Here is a 20331-nt window from a genome sequence, read left to right on the forward strand (position 1 = left end):
AACTTTTCACGTTGTTAGCGCGATGTTCCTTTTCTGCTATGCAGTTTTTCTAATATTTTATTACTACTATCGCGAATTCATATAAAACCGAAACAAAAACAACAACAAGAACATCAAGAGATCCGGGGACTCTACGTGGCAAACAGCTGAGAAAAACTTTAGGAAAAAAAATAAAGGCAACCTGCGGCGTCTTCTTCAATGCTTCGATGTTGGCCACCCACTCAACTGGCGCGCCATTGAGAATTTTGGCCCAAAGACTACAAACTATATACACAGATATGTGTGTATATAATAAATATACATGTATTTTGTATATTTGTGCATCTACGTATAAATTTCGCATAGAAATTGTGCCCGGTGCTCTGCTCGCAGTGGCTAGCTTTGGTGACGCATGTGGCGGGGCCGAATTGAAATGAAAATCGCCTTTGTACTCGCAATTAAAGCAACAATAATAGCAGCTAGCCAGCCAGCTAGCCAACATAATTTTACAATTAAACAGAATACATTTTTCATGCATATCATCATCATCATAATCAAAATCAGAATCCGAATCACAATCAGCTTCAGCATCGGAAATAATAGCATCAAAAATAACATCAAATCGTCGTCATCAAAAGGGATTTACATTTCGGCCATTTGACTCATGTTTACGTTTTGAGACGCCCTTCAGCTTCCTCGCTACTGCCTTCAAGGTACTATTTGCTGATGCAGCCCATTAATTTGAACGATACAATAACTTGCTTGATCTAGAACTAAATCGTGAAATATTTTTTACGCTTGTGGCTCATAAAGTCATTTCAATGCATGGCATTGCAGCCAACAATCAAAATACTCGCACTTTCAAATCGACAGATAGAAACCAATCGAATTCGCATCGTGAATCATTGGCAATGTGCGATTTAAATGCTATGGAGGAATGTTTACGATAACATACCAGAATATACACATAAGTAATATATATGAGTCAAATATTGATGTGATTCCACTGCTTATGCATTGTTTTGATCAAAGATTTGGCAGGGAAAACAATTGCGATTTAAGCTTTAAATTTGTAAATGACTTCCGTAAATATTGGCTGGTAATTCCGTATTTACAGAAATATTGCCTACAAGTTTCATAAAATAATATTGAAACTTACTTCATATTTTGCGTACAAGTTTTTGAAATTAGTATTTAATGTTAAATAGATGTAGATATTTCAAATTAAGACTGTATGCAAGATTAGTCTATGTAGTAGCGCAGAAATTATGGACAGTAGCGGGGCAAGAGAGACAAAACATGTGAAAAAAATATATATATAATTAAACTGGCCTTGGAACCAGATGCAGAAGCATCTTAGCTTCACTTAAAATTGGTAATCCTGAAAAGCCAATAAAATCTCGGCATGAACATTATGATAAAATTTAGAAAAACCATAGCGATGAGTTCATTCTTTATGTTTATTATTTTAATGTAAACATTTGTTTATACAAATTTTATAAGTAGACGTTTTGAAGTTTTTTGTTGTTTTTTTTTAAATCGAAAAACAAATCAACTCAGACAGTGGGAATTTATTTGCAAACAATCAGAAAATGCATAACAGATTTGGGCATATACGAGAAAATTAAATATTAAGAATTGTTTGTAAATAAAACCCATTAACTGGCTGCTAAAAATCATCTTCAAAGAACATTTTCAAAAGGCAATCAATATTTTCTCTGTCCAAGCGTATATTATTAGAAAATGTTTAACGAATTTATTTTGAAAAAAATGGTACATTTTATTGATTGGAAATAATGCAGAAAGCATTAGATTGTGATTAAATATTAAACAACAACAGGTTTAATATAAAGTGAATAAATAGCTTTATTTTTGAGAAAAACAAACATGACCTTAACCTTAACCTAAGTTGGACTTGATGCCGAAAAAGCTACATTAAGCAGCTTTTTATGTTTTTATTTCGAATAGGGGTTTTGAATCATTGGTATTTCTGATGCTGCTAGTTCTATGACTAATTGCAGCACTGGATCTGGTCCAATTAACTAATTTAAATAACCATTTTTATTACTACTGCTGGTTCCGATACTGTTGGCACTAACTAACTAATTAGTTTTAGTGCTACTTTGAATCCAGTACAGTACAGGTGTTTGTGTTGCTTGTTATCTTAGTAATTAAGTACATCTATTCAAGAATTAATTTAGTATACAAACAATTAATTTAGTATACAAGCAAACAATTTGCACAATTTCGCACAAATTTGTAGATTTTCACTAGTCTACTACTTAAAATTCTTTACTGAAATATTATTTCCTGTGACAAAAAAAACTGCTACTTTTACTTTAAATGTCTGTTAAATAATGTATATCTGACCTATATTTTAAAATAAAGTTGTGGCTTACTTTGAAAATTGCAATCACTTTGTAAACTGTTGTTAAGACTTTCTTTAATTCAAAATATTGTGTTTCTCTTTCCAGCTATACACCATATACAAACACATACAGACATTCATTACTGATCCAATGATGGCATACGACATTAGCATAAAGCGCAGCAACTTTCTGACATCAGCAAACACTTGATCTTGAACTTGAGTGCCAAACTGCCAGAGAAGGCGGCAGATTGAGTCAAGACGGGCCATTGTCAATGCTAAACGAATAACACATTAACAGAATCAAAAGAAAACCCATTTAGAAAAATTGCAACTTTCGCGTTTCAGTGAAAACACAATTTTATTTAAAAAAAAAAAACTATTAATTTTACATTTAAGTTCAAAAGCCACGCCTAACAAAACTTAGAGAAAACTTTTAGAGGACTAATAACGAAACTTAGCGAAACGAAACGGAAAAGTTTAGAAGCTGTGAGAAAGATAAGTAAAGAGCGAGAGAGAGAGAGAGAGAGAAATCAAAGATTTAGTAACTAAATGCAAATGCTGAGGCAACAACAACCACAAAAACAACTACCACTACAATTGCAACAAATAATAAGAAGAAATTCAATGCGCAGCACACGAAAGCATAAAAAGCTCAAACCAACAACAACAGCAGCAACAAACTTAAGTAGCAAGCATTAACAACAACAGCAAAGAAACCATTGAGCATGCAACAGGCTGACCAACTAACACCACAGCAACAACAACACCAGCTGCAGGCCCAACAACTACAGCAACAGCAACAAAATGGCGGCGACATGGCCGCCGGTGCTTACGCCAACGCCCAAGGAGGTGCCATTAAACGCGCCCCCATGAGTGGCGGCCGCTTCGATTTCGAGGACGGCGGCACCTACTGCGGCGGCTGGGATGAGGGAAAAGCCCACGGACATGGCGTCTGCACAGGCCCCAAGCATCAGGGGGCCTACGCGGGTGCCTGGAACTATGGCTTTGAAGTGTCCGGCTCCTATATATGGCCCAGGTGAGTAAAAAAGATACTCTTGTGTCAACAAAATTCCACGGAAAAAAGAATTAACTTGAAAAAATAACACACAGAAAATTGTTTAATGCTAATTGGACCCATATATTAAATGGAATAAAATATATGTATAGAGTATAAATTAGTATTCAGAGTAAGAAGGCAGTAAAAATGTACTGAGAAAAGGACTCCTTATAACAGCTTGAAGAAAATTGTTTGAAAAGAACGACATATAATAGAATAAAAGGTTAAATGAAATCAAAGTTAAACTCAGAAAAAGGTAAACTCAAAAAAAAGACATTTTATTAATGTTATTATAATGCCTCCAATCAGTATACTTTTTAGAAAGGAAAGTATATAGAATTCTTTATGTTAGCTACTAATAGTGTGAAGATAATACATACCAACCCACATCTATTAATCGACTAATCCTAGGGTGTCTATTATATTGCGAATGATGACGTATGTTGTCTATTAGCTACTAATAGTGTGAAGATAATACATACCAACCCACATCTATTAATCGACCAATTCTAGGGTGTCTATTATATTGCGAATGATGACGTATGTTATTAAGTGAAAGATGTTTCTTGTACTACCGAAATATGCTTTCAAAAATTTCTCAAACTCCTGCCTAGTCCTGACTAAGCATAGGTTAAACGGATCCTTAGAGCGTTTTATAAATGTGATTGAAACTAGTTGTAGATAGCATCAGTTACTATAATTAAGCAATTTATTCCCAATCCAAAAACAATTATTCAGAAAACTCTTCAACTACGGCGAGATAGAGTTGTCTTGTGAAATGTGCCCTCGCCACATTTTATTATAAATCGAATACTATATAGAGATGAAAAGTTGAAAAATGTAGCTGTCTAAATACATGAAAAGTTTTATTTATCGGAAAAATAGACACTTCCATCGAATTTTTTTAAAGCGTTCTTGGACCCTCTCCAATCTAAATTATTAATAAGCTAACTCTTCCAAATACAAGACGCCACGTAGATATCTAGAATGAAAATGTCTTGATAATCAAATCGTGCGATTATAGTATATATTTATAAATCTACTTATTTTAGAGGCTACTTTTTTCTTAATAGGCTTCAATAAATACATGCCTTCATCAGCCTATGAATATGAGAAGGCGACTTAAAAAGAAAACGCCATTTCAGTAACTGAATTAAAAAATTGTCCAAAATTTTATTCATCAAAAATCAAGCATTATAGTATACTAACATTGATTTTTAAATTTAAATTGTGTTTACAATTTTATTTTGAAAATTTCCAAACAAATATTCTCAATCAGGAGTAGTAATGATGGTAGGCCTAATGATATAATCAGTTTTCAAATGTCAGCCCTCAGATGTTGTTTTCACGCCAGATTGAACATAATGCTCCTACTTTGATTGCAGTGGCTCCCACTACGAGGGTCAATGGCAGAACGGACGCCGTCATGGGCTGGGCGTTGAGCAAATCGGTCGGCAAATCTATCGTGGCGAGTGGTCCAAGGATGGCCACAAGGGTCGGTATGGAGTGCGAGAGAGCACCGTGTCGACGGCCAAGTACGAGGGCACCTGGAACGAGGGCTATCAGGATGGTTCCGGCTGTGAGACCTACGCCGATGGCGGTAAGTTTGACACCACTGCGTATACGTAATGTGCGGGGGCATGAGATCATTTCACTTGCTGCCTGCCTGCCTGCTGCCTGTCCGTTATGGTTTTCTATTTGCTTTTTGGCTCGTTTTCAAAACAGGCAGCAACAGCAGCGACTATGAAAATGAATTTTCCTTTTGGTATGCGTGTGCAGTCATTTTTCGATGCCGGTAGGGCCGCACACACACACACGGACGCAAACACAGTCCCAAAAACCTGACGTCATAATTTTATTTCTCATTGCGGTTCAATGATATTTTAGACTCTTTCTTTTTTGTACATTTTTGCAGCATGAGTGAGTTTTTTTCTGGGGAAATTCGGTTAGGCAGCTAGAAGAAACATATGGATGGCCATTGCCTTCCTTTTGGTTGTGGGAGCTCGAAATGCAGCCAGAATATGCATAATACTTATAGCAAGTATATATGTAAACATATATTCTCAATAATGTGCCAGTATATGCGATAGATGGCGCCATACATTGTTGCAAAACTGTTCGTAAAATACATAATAATTGCATTTAAATTCTTTTTTGAAAACAGTGGAAACTGTAGTGAGGTAGTTTAGGAATTTATCCACATACAAACACAATATCCGTATAGATATGTAGATTAAATATAGATATACAATCTCTTCCCGAGTGCTTGTAAATATTAGGAAGTGAGTCAGTTTTTAAAACAATCAGAAGAAAGCAAATTATGCCTATTCTTGATCAGCAAGGCCAAAAGCATCGTTTGTCCATCCATCTGTCTGTATGAACTCAAGGAACTCGGGAAGTACAAAACGTAGAGTCCACAAATTTGGTTCGAAAACCAGGAAAGTGAAATCTTAATCTTTTGTTTTAGGTATCGTTTGGAATTGTATTAAATTGTAACTAATAGGAATGAAACAGAAAATCAATAAGAAAATCGAGAACAGTAAATAACAATAATTAACATATAATACAAAATAATGATTTTCTTTTTAATTTTGTTCATTCTCTTACAATGTAATGATTAAAATTGCTTTATAATTTACAACTCAAACTATAAATATTATTTAGCGCAACACAAAAAATAATAAAAACTTTACTGTTCCTTAGGTTTAATTTTGTGATCAAATATAAAACTGAAGTTGTAATTTCGCCAGAATATATTTATTTTTTAGCTCAAAACTGTACTTTAGAGGTTTGTTAGGGCCCTTGTTTAAGGAGATATAAAGAATGTTTTTTTTTATCTCAAAACTGTACTTTAGAGGTTTGTCTGGGCCCTTGTTTAAGGAGATACATATATATATATATACATTATGTCCATATTTCCTATGAAAAAGGCAGGGACAATTGCAATTTGAGATTTATTTTTTATCAACAAAAAAAATTGCTTATGAGTTTAATTTTTTCCTAAAAATAATTATTATTTGAAGAGGTGTAAAGCATAACTAAAAAGTTAATCATTATGTGGTAAGAGAACGAAAATAAATTAAAATGTTTAAATGATGGTGAATATGCATAGATAATCAAAAAAGAAGGATATTGGTATAATCCTCGTTGGTAAATAATACTGTTTTAAAAGCAAGTTCCCCCTTAGGTACGTTGTTGAAATGTTATTCAACAATCTTTTGAGTTCACTTAACTGTATACAGTTCGAGTCTGTTATTATTATTATAATTCTTTTAGTAGTTGGTTGGAATTAATTTGAGCAACTTTTCGTACTCACCTAAAGGGATACTAAACCCTAATCAACCAACCACCTTTAGTTTCTGTACTTTGCCATAAGACGACTGCCTTAAAGCTAGCTGTCCACATAACGAGAAAAAATGGCGCGCAATTAGCCGGAATGGCATTGGACTGTGCATTAAGCGGACACGTGTAGTCATTAATGGAAGCCAACAGTTGTTGGGAGGGTTCAAAAATTGTGGAATAATGTTCAAGGGGCCGCCCACCTTTAGCTTACCTGTGCCTTTGGTGTCCTAGACTGCGGCTTCATTTATCATTTGCATTTTAATCGCCCGACTGCAGTGTTCATCATGTAAATGAACCCGCACTGACCCCGAAGACCTGAGCTGACTTATGAGCCATATGTCTATTGCAGGCAAGTACCAAGGTCAATGGCAGGAGGGCAAACGTCATGGCTACGGCATACGCACATCGGCGCCTTTTGGCCTCGCCTCGCATCATCGACGCAAGAACTTGCATGCCTCGTTAAGTTCACTGCCTGGCGGAGAGAATGGCAATGCGGCCAAAGCGAACGAGAAGACGGAGGAGATACGCGGTGGCTTTGTGCTCACGGCCAAGTCCGACAAGTTGCCGGTGCGACGCAACAGCCTGACGGAAAAGTCCAAGAAGGGGTTCCTTATGGTGAGTGGGAACATCTGCATATATAATTGATGCAAATTATCCATCCACGTGTTTTGACAGGGCCTGAAAATGCGCAAACAACGCAGCACGGGGGATCTGGAGAAACGCGGCACCATTGCCTCGGGCAGCATACGTTCAACCATGTCCTCCGCCTCATGGATTAGCACCGGTTCCGAGCAGTCCAATTTAACGACCAAGTGAGTCTCACACCTATATTCCAAATATATGTAGCAGGCAAGACTAATACTTTCACTTTGACCTTTAGATCCGCGCATACGGAGTCCAATGCCAGCTTTACCATGGAGGATGAGCAGCTGGATCCTACGGTAGTGGAGACCTATATGGGCGAATGGAAGAAGGACAAGCGTTGTGGACATGGCGTAGCTGAGCGCAGCGATGGCTTAAAGTAAGTAACGACAGGGAGTTAATAGAGTCGACTTAGACGGTCTCCGAAACCCCCTAGCATTCCGATTTCTAAAATAGCTGCAAGCTTCTGCTGCTAACTATTTAACTATCTAACTTTTTTAAACTTCTGTGCCCCATTAGGGCTTTATGTAATAATATCTTACCTAAGCCTGTTATAAACCTATTACAGAAATATTTATCAGTTCAACCTTGAAGATGCTTCTTAACAGAATATCCCTAAGCCTTTTAGAACCCTGCACACCATTTATGCACAAACCATCGTTTAAAGGACTAACTCCCCGAGGCTTAGGATTTTATAACAAATATAGGACTCTTCAAAATTATACTTCCACTAATATGTTTGGCTTTTCAAGTTCGTCGGCCCCTCAACCCCCAACTCAATCTATAATGATTTTACTGACCAGCTCTCAATCCATTCTCTTTCAATTTTTCATAGATATGAGGGCGAGTGGTATAACAATCGTAAGCATGGCTATGGCGTGACCACATTTCGGGATGGAACCGTCGAGGAGGGCAAATACAAGAACAATATATTGATCACCAGCCAGAAGAAGAAGCATTTGTTCCTTGCGCGTTCGCGTAAATTTCGCGATCGCATCACGGCCGCCGTGAATTCCGCGCAGCGTGCGCTCAAAATGGCGATGCAACGCTCCGACATGGCCATCTCACGTATGGCGACAGCAGCGGCGAAGGCCCAGAACGCCGATGTGGCGGCCGAGCAGGCGCGTATCGATTGCGAGAATGCCGTGCGAATGGCACGCGAGTTCGCGCCAGATTTTAAGCCATCGGTGCTGGAGCGTTTCGAGAAGCTGCGCTTCCGGGAGCGCTTTCGAGGCGTTAGCTCCAGCGCTGATGTAACAGGCGGAGGCAAAAGCCTGCCAGCGTCCCAGCAATTTTCGCCGGCCAGCAGCGGCAGTGCCTCGGATCCAGCGTATGCCACGCAGGCGCAGCGACAGCAGCAATACATGAACATGCAGCAGCAACGTCGTATGTCGCAGCAAAAGCAGGAGGCCGACTGTCCAGTGCCTTCATCGATGTACTCGCAACAGCTGCCGGTGTCGCCACAGACAGACCTCTCCGCACTCGTCAGCCATACCCAGCCGAGTCATGCGCAGGTCATTAGCGCGATTAATCAAATGTATCACCAACAGCAGCATCAGCAGCAGCAATTCCAACAGCAGCAACAACAGAGCAATCCACAAACGAATCCTGCATATCAATTCCAGCAACAGCAGCCGCCTGGCACCAGTGTTTCCACTCAACAGCAGCAGCAGCTGCAGCAGCAACAACAATTTGCCGGCACTTCCAATCTAACGCCCACAAATGCCTCAATGTATCAAAATGCCAACAATATGTCGCCGCAACAGCAGCAGCTGCAGCAGCAGCAACAGCAACAACAACAAAGACTCTACCAGCAGCAACAACAGATGCAGCAGCAACAGCAGTTGCAGCAACAACACCACCAGTTGCAGCAGCAGCAACAGTTGCAACAGCAATATCAACATCAACAGTTGCAGCAGCAACATCAAATGCAACAGCAACTCAATCAGCAACAGCAATCCTCACTGCACGTCTCGCCCAGCCACAATGCGTCGATGCGTCGTCCCTCGCAACAAGTCGCCGATGCAGCCCAAGCCAGTGCCCAGGCTGCCACCATGGCCGCCCTCAACCAGCAACAGCGTTCCCAGCAACGACCACCGATGCTGGGGCAAACGGGACAGCAATCCTCCATTGATCACTTCGATCACTACAAGCGGCCCCCGAGTCGGGACTCCTCCATCGATCGCTATGCCCGCGCCGCCAGCCGCATGAGTGGCGCCTTTGGCGGCTCGCGACAGACCTCTCTAGATCGGTCCGGCCTAGCCAACGATCCAACCCAAGCCGGTGGTGCTACCAACACCACACCCGACGGACGTCCGCGTGCGGGCTCAGTATTTCGTGGCTCCACGCCGGCTCCGGGTGGCGGCACAAATCCCACAAGCACAGCCACTTCAACGCTCACCGGTAATGGAACTCTGCCCTCGGGCGCCGGCGGACGTTTATCGCGCGCCGGCACGCCCAGCTTGGGAGCGGGCGGACGAGCGCCCAGCCAAAGCAAAGTGGAACCCTTATATTCAGCACCCAATCAACCGTTTGAGGATGTGCTGCTGCGTCAGCGTACGCTCGGTCAGGATATCATTCCCTCGCCCTCGCAACCAAAACGCACCGAGAGTTTGTACTTGCCTGCCAAGCCGGCGACGCCGGTGGGCGTGGCCATGGGCAAGGCTGGCGGTAGCGGTGGCAAGAAAATGAAGGTAAGTTCTACTTTGAACATCTTTTGATTTGGCAGAAGCATTATATTAAAACATAAAATTAAGAACAAATGTATTTCGTGAGGGGAAATCCAGCATTTTTTTGGACTTCGAAATTCTATTTTTGTACCAAGACAGTTACAGAAAAAAGAAGACAATAACTGATAAAATAACATATATAACATATGTATAATAAATAAACAAACAAATTTGTCAAATGCTGACAAGCAAGCAATTCAAAATGTTTGCAATAACTTGCAAGAAAGAAAGAAAAAAAATTTACATTTTGGAAAATATGTAAATTTACGATAATTTTTTGAACCTGAATTTTATTTTCCAAAAAACTTCATATCTAAATCCTCAAATCATTTAAAATATTCCAAATAATAACAGCTGAATCAACATCTTATGTTCATCTCATTGAACATATACAGCCTACGATTCCTAACAAAATTAAAACCGATATGTAGTTAAAAGGGCTTCCAATCTGCTCTTGAAATGGGATCTCTTCTGTCCTTAACAGCCCTTTTCAGTAATAAAACCACTCGTGGCAAATGTTTTTTTTAGATAAATCTAAGTCTACGTCTGTACCAACACAAATCTATGTATTATTCGACAAATGGAAGTTTATTTTTTAGAGATAACTTTCCTATAACTGCATATATAATGCCGTTGGTATTAAGATTGGCTTTTGATTTTGTCTTTGTGTTATTTCCTTGAAATATAAATGGACAAGAAGTTATATAAAAAGAACGCAGCCGTTAGACAGTTAATGAATAAAATATTAACCAATCTGAGAAGATTACCTTTTAAGCTATATGTTTTAATTTGAAAGAAGAAAAGCTGCTTATTATTATTAATGAAACTTAAAGTTGAAGTTCGCTTTATAGCTGGCGGGAAAAAGCAGAATTAGCAATACTCTAATATAGTATACCTAGAGCTGGGAAAGGGTATACTACGATGCCTAAAAATTCATACTTAACAAACGAAATGAAACAGAAAGATTCAGGAGAATTGAAGTCTACGATCTTTTGAATCATAACATCTAGGCACCCCAAACTTGTCATAAACGCTAAACGGCTAATGCACTTTATCTCAGACCCCAAAAAAAAAAATCGCTCATAATACAGTTAATCCGCTCAATTAAGGGAATTTCGATCTGGCAGGCACGCACATTCGTATAGATTTGAAGAAAGCTATGAAAAGCATTCACTGCCGAGCAGCTGAGGAGCAATGTGCCCATTCTCCTGGCGTGCTCGGAGCTCTAAAAATAGCGGCAACGATTGCACTGCCAACAACAACAACAACAACCACAACAACAACAAGTTAGTGAGCCACAACCACCCAATGGAATGCATGTGCGCCGCTGAATGATGCTCTGAATGAACACTTCACAAGTGGCCGTTGTGGTCGCTGCCGCCGCCATTGGAAAGCCCATGCCTTTGAAATTGTCGCCCAACTCTGCTCAATTGCCGCCTCGCAGCGACAATATTTGAAAAAACGCTTCTAGTTGCCACAGAAGCGTTGGCCGCAGCGGGCGCGAGCATTTCTTTTTCGTCATTTCGAATATACTTAGTATTCCTCATTATTGCCGAGCAAGAAGAACATTTTTTGTGTGGCATTGGCTTTTGGCGCAATAAAAATATACTTAACTTATTTATACATACATACATATGTATGTATTGTACATATGTGCGCCGTTTAACAAAAATAAATAAATAAATTTCTCAAAAAGAAAAATATTCAAAAACGATTTTTGTTCGTTAAGTGCGACGCTGGCGACGCAATTTTTCTGTTTTTATTCATTTTGTCAGTTTTTTTCGGTTTTTCTTGTTCGGTTGTTGGCTCATTGCCGTGCGCGTTCGTTCTACTATTTTTGGCCATTTGGCGCATTGGTTCGCGACCAACTCATGCTCATTATTTTATTGAATTGTAACATGCACAACAACAATAAGAACAACTCGTTTACAAGTTGGAATTCCCTGCTGCAGTAGTTTTCTTTTCTTTGTTATGCAAGTGTGCCTCTAAAACTGTAGTACAAACCCAAAAGATTCCATCAAACCAATCGCCCATCCAATAGCAATATCACAAGACTAACATGGATTGGTATCCCGAGGAGGATGAGGAGGACTTGATGTTCTCGCCAGCACTGCTGGCGCGTCGTGCCAGCGAAAGTTGGATCGTAGAGCCGCCAGTGGAGGTGCGAACAATGCTTACGTTTTTCTACATTCCAGATTGGTTTTAAGATCGATAACATAAATGCTGATAATCTGATTAGTCATTTGCCATAATATAAATAAAAAATTAAAAAAGCCAACAAGATTTTTTTCGAAAGTGTTTTTTATGCCTACGAGAGTTGTTTAGATGGAGTTTCGAAAATCACTCGGAGTTTAATTCCCAGCATTTTTTCAATAACAATAATGGTATCACTTAAAGTCTGATGAGTCATTTTCTATATATAGTAAAACCCACGGCATCCGCTTACAAACTAATATAAAAGAATTAAAATTTGTTTTTATTGAACAGTAACAGAGATTTGTATAGTATTTAAGTGTTTTAGTTCTCAAGACATTATACGTATTCTCCTTTCCAAGCTCGATGAAATTTTAAAGAAATAATAAAATTTTGTTTTAAAAATTTTCTCGATGAAGAATTGTGGAGACTAGCTGCAATACAAGCTTTAAATCAAATAACTCTATCGTTTTTTTGAATTACTCGTAATATTTATACCTATGATCAATTTACTTTAAAAGTAATATAAAATATGTAATACTTTCGAATTTCATTCTTTTATTATCAAATGCGATATGATGCAATAACTGCACTTTATTTTTTAATTTATTTTTAGACAGTACCCATCAATGTTTCGCTTCAGAGAAAGAAATCCATGCCAGATTTCCAGGAACTGCCACGCGCAACCGAGGCGATGAGTCGTGAGGAGGTCTCCGCATTGGGATCGGCCAGACGCGAGGCGGTGCGTCGGCAGATCGAAGTAAACGAACGTTTGAGGGCAAATCCGCTTCTGTACTTGGTTAGTCCACAAGTCAAGGTGAGTGAAAAGCTTTCTTTTGCGAAAATTCTGAACGAGTAATGGTAATGCCGGACACTTTATTTTGCAGGATTGGTTTGTACGTCAGCAGCTGGTGCTGTTAGTGCTGTTTGTTAATGTCCTACTGGCGCTGTTATTTGTCAAAATGCTCACCTAGCGCCGAAGGATACGAAAAACCACACGAAACAAAGCCACAGCGCAGCAACAGTGCAGCTCCAACTGTGCACTGCTGTTAACTGCACGAACTGCTTCTTAAACTGTTAAAGGCTAAGCTTAGCTGTCAACTGTGTAGCAGCGCTGTTAAGAGAACATGACGTGCTGAAGTTTAACAGTCACTGGGCTATAGTTTTTTTGTGCCGCTTAGCTACAGCAACGCAGTTTTATGGTGACTGCCAATTTGCACTTCGTGTGGTTCACATTTTTTATTGGGGGCTTAAGCTTACAATTTTTGTAGCATTTGCAGTAAATACATATATGATGAAAAGGAAACACACACACACAATCTATATATTCATATATATTTATATATATGATAAAAAGGTATGTAAAAATCGAATTAAACTTTAGACTGCAGCCGCATACAATTTAAAACAATTTCTAGAGCACAAAACATAGGAAAACTTAAATTTGTTATAACAATTAAAACGATATGGCTGAAGCCAACAATTTTGAGAAGCCATTTGAGGTGAAGTTAGGGGTTTTAAAAACGGATAAACAGATAAAAGAAAATGCTGCTAATTGTTATTAACAAAGCATTTTGCTATTTGGGCAAAACAATATGCAAATCAATTTAACGAATTTTTCTACACATTTAATGTAAAAGTAATTTAAATACCGAAACCCATTTCAACTACTCTTTAACCTTATCAATGTTTAAACAATATACATAATTATTATTATATCCATACATAAATACATATTTATATATATATTAAATCCTATGGCTACAATATGAAAGCAAATTTTAGACAAATGCAAAAACAAACTATTTTATATACCAAAAAGTGAAAAGTGAAAACAAAACTACAAGTATAATGCTAATTGAATCTAGTCAGGATGGCGAGCTAATCAAAAAACAGAAAAGGCAATTTTTACACAAATTGTATTCGTATTTGTATACATAATTAGCGAAATTGTTTGGGACCTAAAGTAACAACAACAAAAGCAACTAAGAAAAGCAAGCGCATGTTGCGTTTTTTGTTCGATTTGGGGGCTTGCAACAAAAAATCAATTTGGAAGAAGCAACTAAAACCTTAAATGATATTTTTTAAAATAAATACTATTTAAAGCAAAAGCGATGGGTTTGTTATAATGACGATAATGATGAATGGATGCTGTATATATATATAATTGTATAACTTTAAAATTTATCGTAAAATTATAAAAATTTAACTATTATTTCTCTCATAGCTGAATATTTCACTTTTAGTTGAAAAATGCGAGAATTGTGGTTTTCGTTTTTGATTTCGGTTTAGTTTCATTTCATTTATGTCACGAGTTATATAAATACTTTTAAAAGCATATTATTAAATTTTTTATTTGTTATTTTTTATGCATATTTTTTTTCAAAATAAAAGTGCCACACACACCCACACACACACACTAGTGTGCGCAATTATGTGTTTTTGTCTGCATCTTTTAATTCCAATTTATGTTAAATAAAATCAACTCTCAAGTGCAATTATTGTAATACTGTGTAAAACTTTCTGCTTTCTTCACTCCCAAAAAAAAAAATACAAAACAAAAAACCTTTTGGGGAAACGCGATTTAACAGACAGAAAGGCAATAGGCAGAAAATCTTACAAATCGAAAGACTTGAACTGTAAATTGTTGGCTGATGTTTTGCATTCGTTGCAAAAGAAATGGTATTGAAAAGATTAAAATGGAACTCAATCCATATTTGAGAGCTCAAGCTCATGGCAGCAGCTTATAAATTACAAATTTTGCTGCAACAAAAGTATATATACTATATATTTGCATATAACATTGAAAAAAAAACAAAAACAAATGGAAAAATTGTGCATCTAAAGTTTTAAAGCTGAGAGCCTATTAAAAAAAAAAACATTAAATTATTCAATGTTATCAATCTAAATATATCGAACAACCATAATGCTAATAGCTACCTAAAAAAGAATAAAAAAACACAAAAACAATTTGTGTATATAAAACTGATAATCTTTGATTCCATAAAACCGAAGCTGTGACTTTTTTTCAAAGCAGTCAAAGACGGACTTTATTGTTTCTTTACAGATCAGATCAGAGAAGAGTTAATCGAAGATATACGACCGTGAGTACGAATCATCCAATCAGACTTTGAATTTTTATTAAAACTGAGCCCGTAATTTCCACGAGCATCCCATTCATATGAAATAAAAACGCGAATTATAGATTTTGTAAGAAATGCTTCAATTATTTATTTATTGAATTATTTATATAATTGTTACTTAGATTTATAATCCTGTGATCTATATAGTCAGAGCAGCGAAGGCCTTCAGACTGAAATGAAGAGGCATGCGTTGGTAAGCGAAAAACTTGAGAACGACTAGACGATTTGGATATTTTTTTGTCGAAATTAAGTTAATAAGCAACCACCTACAACAACAGCAGTAACCACCAACCACTTCTTACAAAAAGTACTGTTGTTGGTGGTGCTTCTTGATGGTACTGGTGGTTTTTGGTGATGGTTTCTTTGTAGTACTGGTGGTTAATTGTAGTTCTTGGTGGTTTTTGGTAGTTTCTTGTGTTTGTTGGCGGTTGTTTGCTGTACTGGTGGTTGTTGGTGATACTCTTGGCTGTTGGGGGTTCGTTGTAGGTGGTACTATATATTTATAATTTAATTTAAAAATATTTTGTGTATTAAAAAATAATTTTAGTTCAATGGAAAATTCCACTCTTAGCTAAATACCAGACGAATATAAATTAGCAGCAAGCAGCCGCTCTGAATTTTGCAAAGTTTGAAACGAAATAAGCGCATGTTTTAACTTGCAAACATTTTATGATAAATATTTCCAATTAGAAGTATGCCATGCTTTCTTCCAAACCTCAAAACCTTTACTTCGTTCACGACAGCAACAACAGCGTTTGCTTCCACTAGCTGACACAAAAGAATAATAACAATGATATTTAATTACTTCTCGTATTATCTTTTTCATTTTGCTTTAAGTTTTTTGTCGGTATTATTATTAATATCAAAAAGGATTGCATTTTAGCGCTTTTGGTTTATATAAATGGGTTGCAGCATTTAACAATACAATGCACTTTACACAAAAGCATTTGACGCGGAGTTGTCTGAATAGGTCTGAAGCAAATAGTGCGCAATTGATTCGAATAGGTTCCCAAATGTTGTTAAACAAAAAATAATTGAAATTTGTATAACATACGACTAACCTCGGGCCATTTGGCTAATGCTCTAGGCTGTTTAACCTCCAAATTCAATTCTATTGGGTTAATGTTAAATAGTCTCGGGCAGAAGCAAATTGGCGTACTGAGGTAAACAAAATGGAGCAACAGCTATTAACAAAATCTAAAATAAAAGCTAAAAAATTCATTTTATGACAACTGCAGATGCTGCCGCCTCATAACGCGCCCGGTTTCAGGGAAAACGATAATTTTGGTCTTGAATTATTTTTGCCCAATATGACCTTTTGCTCCTCCTTGACGCGCTTTTCCTGTTCCTTGCGCATGCGCTGACGCTCCTCGTCCATGAGCCGCTGCTCCTCAATTATGGCCAAGCGCTCCTCAGCCTGTAAAAGCAGGGAAATTTATTAATTGCAATATTTAATTGTTGCTCTGCTTAGACACGCTAGTCGTACTTACCAATTTTCTTTGGGCATCTTCGATTTTGCGATTATTTTCGGCCAAAATCTCTTCGAGTTCTTCGCGTTTTTGCTTTTCTTCCTCCTATAAAACCCAAATAAAAGGCAGTATAAATATAACGAGTTTGGTTGTTGAGCTCAAACTTAGATCTATATAGAAACTTTTTCTTCTTCAACACTAGAACGCCCCAAATGTGCGGCAATCAGGGACGCACGCATATATTTTTTTCTCTTTTCTTTTTCCTTTTTTTTCTTTTCGGTTTGCTGCAAGAGCTATATTTAAGAGCTATATCTTTATGTTTTACAATAGAGTTACATAGAAAATTTTTGGTAGATAGCACACAATAATAATGAAAAAAAAAACATTAAGTGTCTAATAAAAAATGTTTCAATGAGAGTAGTTTTTTTTACTTTCTTTTTAACACAACATTAACAATTTAATTTCAATTTTGGTTTGTTTTTTGTTTTAATTTTGTTTTTTTTTCTACTTACTAGTTTAAATAGATCATTTTTTCCAGTTAATGGCTAAATATTTTGTTAATTTTTATATTGATTTTTTTTTTTTGTACTTTTTATGATTTAATGAAAAAGGCACGAATCAAAAACTCGAATGTTCCAAAGATGAAAATTAGGTACAACAACAAATACAAAGTCATGCCCATTAGATTTAAGGCAGAAGTGTAGGTGGTAGAGGTGTATGGTATATATCTATTTATATACATAAATGGCTTATAAACTACATGTTATTCGCTTGTTTAGATTCTAGAGATATAGACAGCGCTTATCATACACTTTCACTTCCGATTTCCGGTCGATTTTCACATTTTATTGATGCTGCTGCTGCTTTAGAAACTCACCCGTTGATTTGCTTACTTAGATTTTGGATTGGATAGGCCGTTCTAGGCCCAAATTTTCGACCCGCCCAACTAGCACTTGGGTTATATGACACTATGGATGGTTATGTATGTATGTGCATGTAATTATATGTAACTGGCTAACGATCTACACACACACAACCCAGCTGTGCGATTGCATTTCGTCTTCGATTTTGATTTCGACTTGGATTTCCATCCTTTGAGCCCACAGTTCATCGGCTTTGTGTATCCGGCCTGGCCTCTACCTGACCTGGCCTGGTCAAGGTGTTGGGTGTTACATGCATACCTTCTTAGTGTTCGATTTGATTTTTGTTTTGTTCAGTGTTGTTTGTCGCGCGCACACACACACATACACACACGCGCGCTCGTTACGTTACGTTCTACAGAAGCGCAAAGGTAACAACGACAATTAAGAAATATAAACAAAAGAGGATGTACGAACAAAAAGTTGTTGCTAAAAAATAGTAGTATTATGCAAAATATATATTTATGCGCTAAAAACTGTATGATATATGGACATTTGGCAGAGCCGCTTTGGGTCTTGGCCTGTCTCACTGGCTTTATAGTTTTTTTTTTTGTTTTTGTTTTTCTTTCGGTTGGGAAAATAAAAATTACAAAATTATTGGCAAGAAAGTAGGACGAAACGAGTGACGAGAAGACAGCGCCAGGCAGCGACACCTGCTCGAGAGTGTGTGTGGGTGTGTGTCAAAGATTGTGTATGAGTTGACGGTGTTTGGTTGAGCTGAAAAGTTGTTAGGAAGTGAGTGTGTGAGTGCGTGGGTGTGTAGATGTGGTTTGTTGTTAGACCATCACAATGCTTATGGTGTGCACACACAATCACACACACACACATGGAACCATTTGGCTGCCGCTGCCATTGCCGCTGCACTGAATCGCCACCCTTTTCTGGTAGCATTGGTCAAGACGACTGTTTGCAACTGCTGTTTTCTGTTTCTGTTTGTAGTTTGTTGATTGTTTGGTGTTCTGTCTGTGTACGTGTGGCTGTATTTTTGTGATAATTGCGGTAATTTTGGTAGTAGAGTGGTAGCAGCAGTCGTCCAGCGAAATCTGAATACGAGCACCTACCTCACGTCGGCGTTCTTCTTCGCGTATCTGCTCGCGCCGTCGCTCCAGCTCCAGCATCATTTCGCGCTCCATTTCGGCCTTGGCCGTTTCAACGCGTCGATTCACCTCCTGTTCGATTTCATCGCGCCGCTTCTCCAGCTCCTCCTCGACGCGTCTTTTCACAAGCATTTCAATGCGTTTGGCAGCCTCCTCTTCAATTGTTTTCTGTTCGGCTTCCTTTTGCCGACGCTGTCTCTCCATTTCCGCCAGTCTTTCCACTTGCAGTAGATTTTGCTAAGAAAAAACAATAGGTTTTAAAACTGGTGCTACTGCATATAATTCATGCTCTCGAAACTCACTTCATCCAGCTTCTTGTAGCGACTGCGCTTGTGTCTGCTGCGCTGTGATTCATGGTCAGAATATTGGCTATCACTGCTGGAGGCCGTTGAGCTGGAGCGTTTACGTGACTTTGAATGATAGTCGCGTTCTGTGTGTCGGTCGCCACCGCGATGCCTGTGCCTGTCGCGCTCGTGGCGCTGACCATGTGGATAAGGATGTGGGATTGATGACAGACTAGGCGAGTTATCTCTTTCCGCCCGACTGCGACTGCTGCGCGTTGTGCTGCTACGCTCGTGGTCGCGATTGTGCGATTTACTGCGCTTCTTGTGTTTGCTTTTATGATGCCGACGCTTTACTGAAGGACTTCGTGAACGTGAACCCATTCTGATCTGGTTTTGTAAACTTGCTACTTTATTGGCTTTTGTATTTTTGTTCCTACGCTCACAACTAATCTATAAAATGTTACAATTTTTGCAGATGCCTAGAAAACAGTGTTGTATAGTGTGCGAATTGCGGAAGTCGTTAATGACCTGCACAGCACTGATATATATATTTTTTGTATTTTTGATGTCTTTTAATCGATAACATGTTTGCTTATGTTTTATCCATTTTCAAAATAATGGAATGGAAACTTTCAATCATATCCTGATTGTCCTTGAAGCCCACACACTGCTTGGCTGCCTCCTTGGCCAGCCACTTGAAGTCTGTGTGCTCGTCGGAAAGCACGGGTGCTTGGTTGGGGTTCCGTAATTCTGCTAGCCAATAAATTACGATCTTCGGCTTGCCCTTAACGACATAATTCAGCGTCAGCGGGTTGTCACGGTATATAATCAGATCCTTTTCGTCATAGCTAAACATAATTAAAAGAGAGTACGCATTGACTTTATGCACTGCTAATAGAATTGTTGAGCACTTGCCCGGCTTCTTCTTTGGTCTCGCGCAGCGCTGTAGTGAAGTCATCCTCGCCGGGATCCACGTGTCCCTTAGGCGAGCTCCAATGGAAGTCACCGTATGATGCTTTCAGCAGCAAATACTCGATTTCGCCACACAATCTGCGAAACAGCACAAATCCAGCCGCCCGCTTACCCATCTTCTACTCACAACAGC

The 20331-nt window shown here is 38.3% G+C and overlaps 3 protein-coding genes across 5 annotated transcripts in view; 1 reads left to right on the top strand and 2 right to left on the bottom strand.

Annotated features, from left to right (window-relative positions):
* LOC115625789 (mediator of RNA polymerase II transcription subunit 12) overlaps positions 1 to 14811 on the top strand; it is a 36726-nt gene extending 21915 nt beyond the window's left edge. For 2 of the 3 annotated variants that reach the window (XM_030520961.1, XM_030520962.1), the window contains exons 2-9: positions 2454 to 3386; positions 4793 to 5007; positions 7099 to 7364; positions 7425 to 7561; positions 7630 to 7770; positions 8227 to 10084; positions 12930 to 13130; positions 13201 to 14811. In XM_030520961.1, the coding sequence (XP_030376821.1) occupies positions 3076 to 3386; positions 4793 to 5007; positions 7099 to 7364; positions 7425 to 7561; positions 7630 to 7770; positions 8227 to 10084; positions 12930 to 13130; positions 13201 to 13287 (3216 nt within the window). In that variant the 5' untranslated portion in view covers positions 2454 to 3075 and the 3' untranslated portion in view covers positions 13288 to 14811. Of the gene's footprint in view, positions 1 to 2453; positions 3387 to 4792; positions 5008 to 7098; positions 7365 to 7424; positions 7562 to 7629; positions 7771 to 8226; positions 10085 to 11906; positions 12282 to 12929; positions 13131 to 13200 lie in introns of those variants that run through there. The other variant, XM_030520963.1, reaches the window with a different exon arrangement.
* Positions 14812 to 16252: 1441 nt separating this feature from the next.
* Positions 16253 to 19631, bottom strand: LOC115626193 (UPF0430 protein CG31712). Its single transcript, XM_030521474.1, has 4 exons — positions 19245 to 19631; positions 18907 to 19179; positions 16947 to 17030; positions 16253 to 16873 (listed from the first exon to the last, which is right to left on the bottom strand). Exons 1-4 carry the CDS (start codon positions 19605 to 19607, stop codon positions 16706 to 16708), a joined length of 888 nt encoding a protein of 295 aa, XP_030377334.1. The 5' UTR covers positions 19608 to 19631; the 3' UTR covers positions 16253 to 16705.
* Positions 19632 to 19718: 87 nt separating this feature from the next.
* On the bottom strand, positions 19719 to 20329 carry LOC115626194 (bis(5'-nucleosyl)-tetraphosphatase [asymmetrical]). The gene is made up of 2 exons (XM_030521475.1): positions 20142 to 20329; positions 19719 to 20074 (listed from the first exon to the last, which is right to left on the bottom strand). Exons 1-2 carry the CDS (start codon positions 20312 to 20314, stop codon positions 19819 to 19821), a joined length of 429 nt encoding a protein of 142 aa, XP_030377335.1. The 5' UTR covers positions 20315 to 20329; the 3' UTR covers positions 19719 to 19818.
* Positions 20330 to 20331: the final 2 nt, after the last annotated feature.

Source organism: Scaptodrosophila lebanonensis, unplaced genomic scaffold (genome assembly GCF_003285725.1).
Source record: "Scaptodrosophila lebanonensis strain 11010-0011.00,11010-0021.00 unplaced genomic scaffold, SlebRS2 tig00000080-arrow-pilon, whole genome shotgun sequence".
Lineage (NCBI taxonomy): Eukaryota > Metazoa > Arthropoda > Insecta > Diptera > Drosophilidae > Scaptodrosophila > Scaptodrosophila lebanonensis.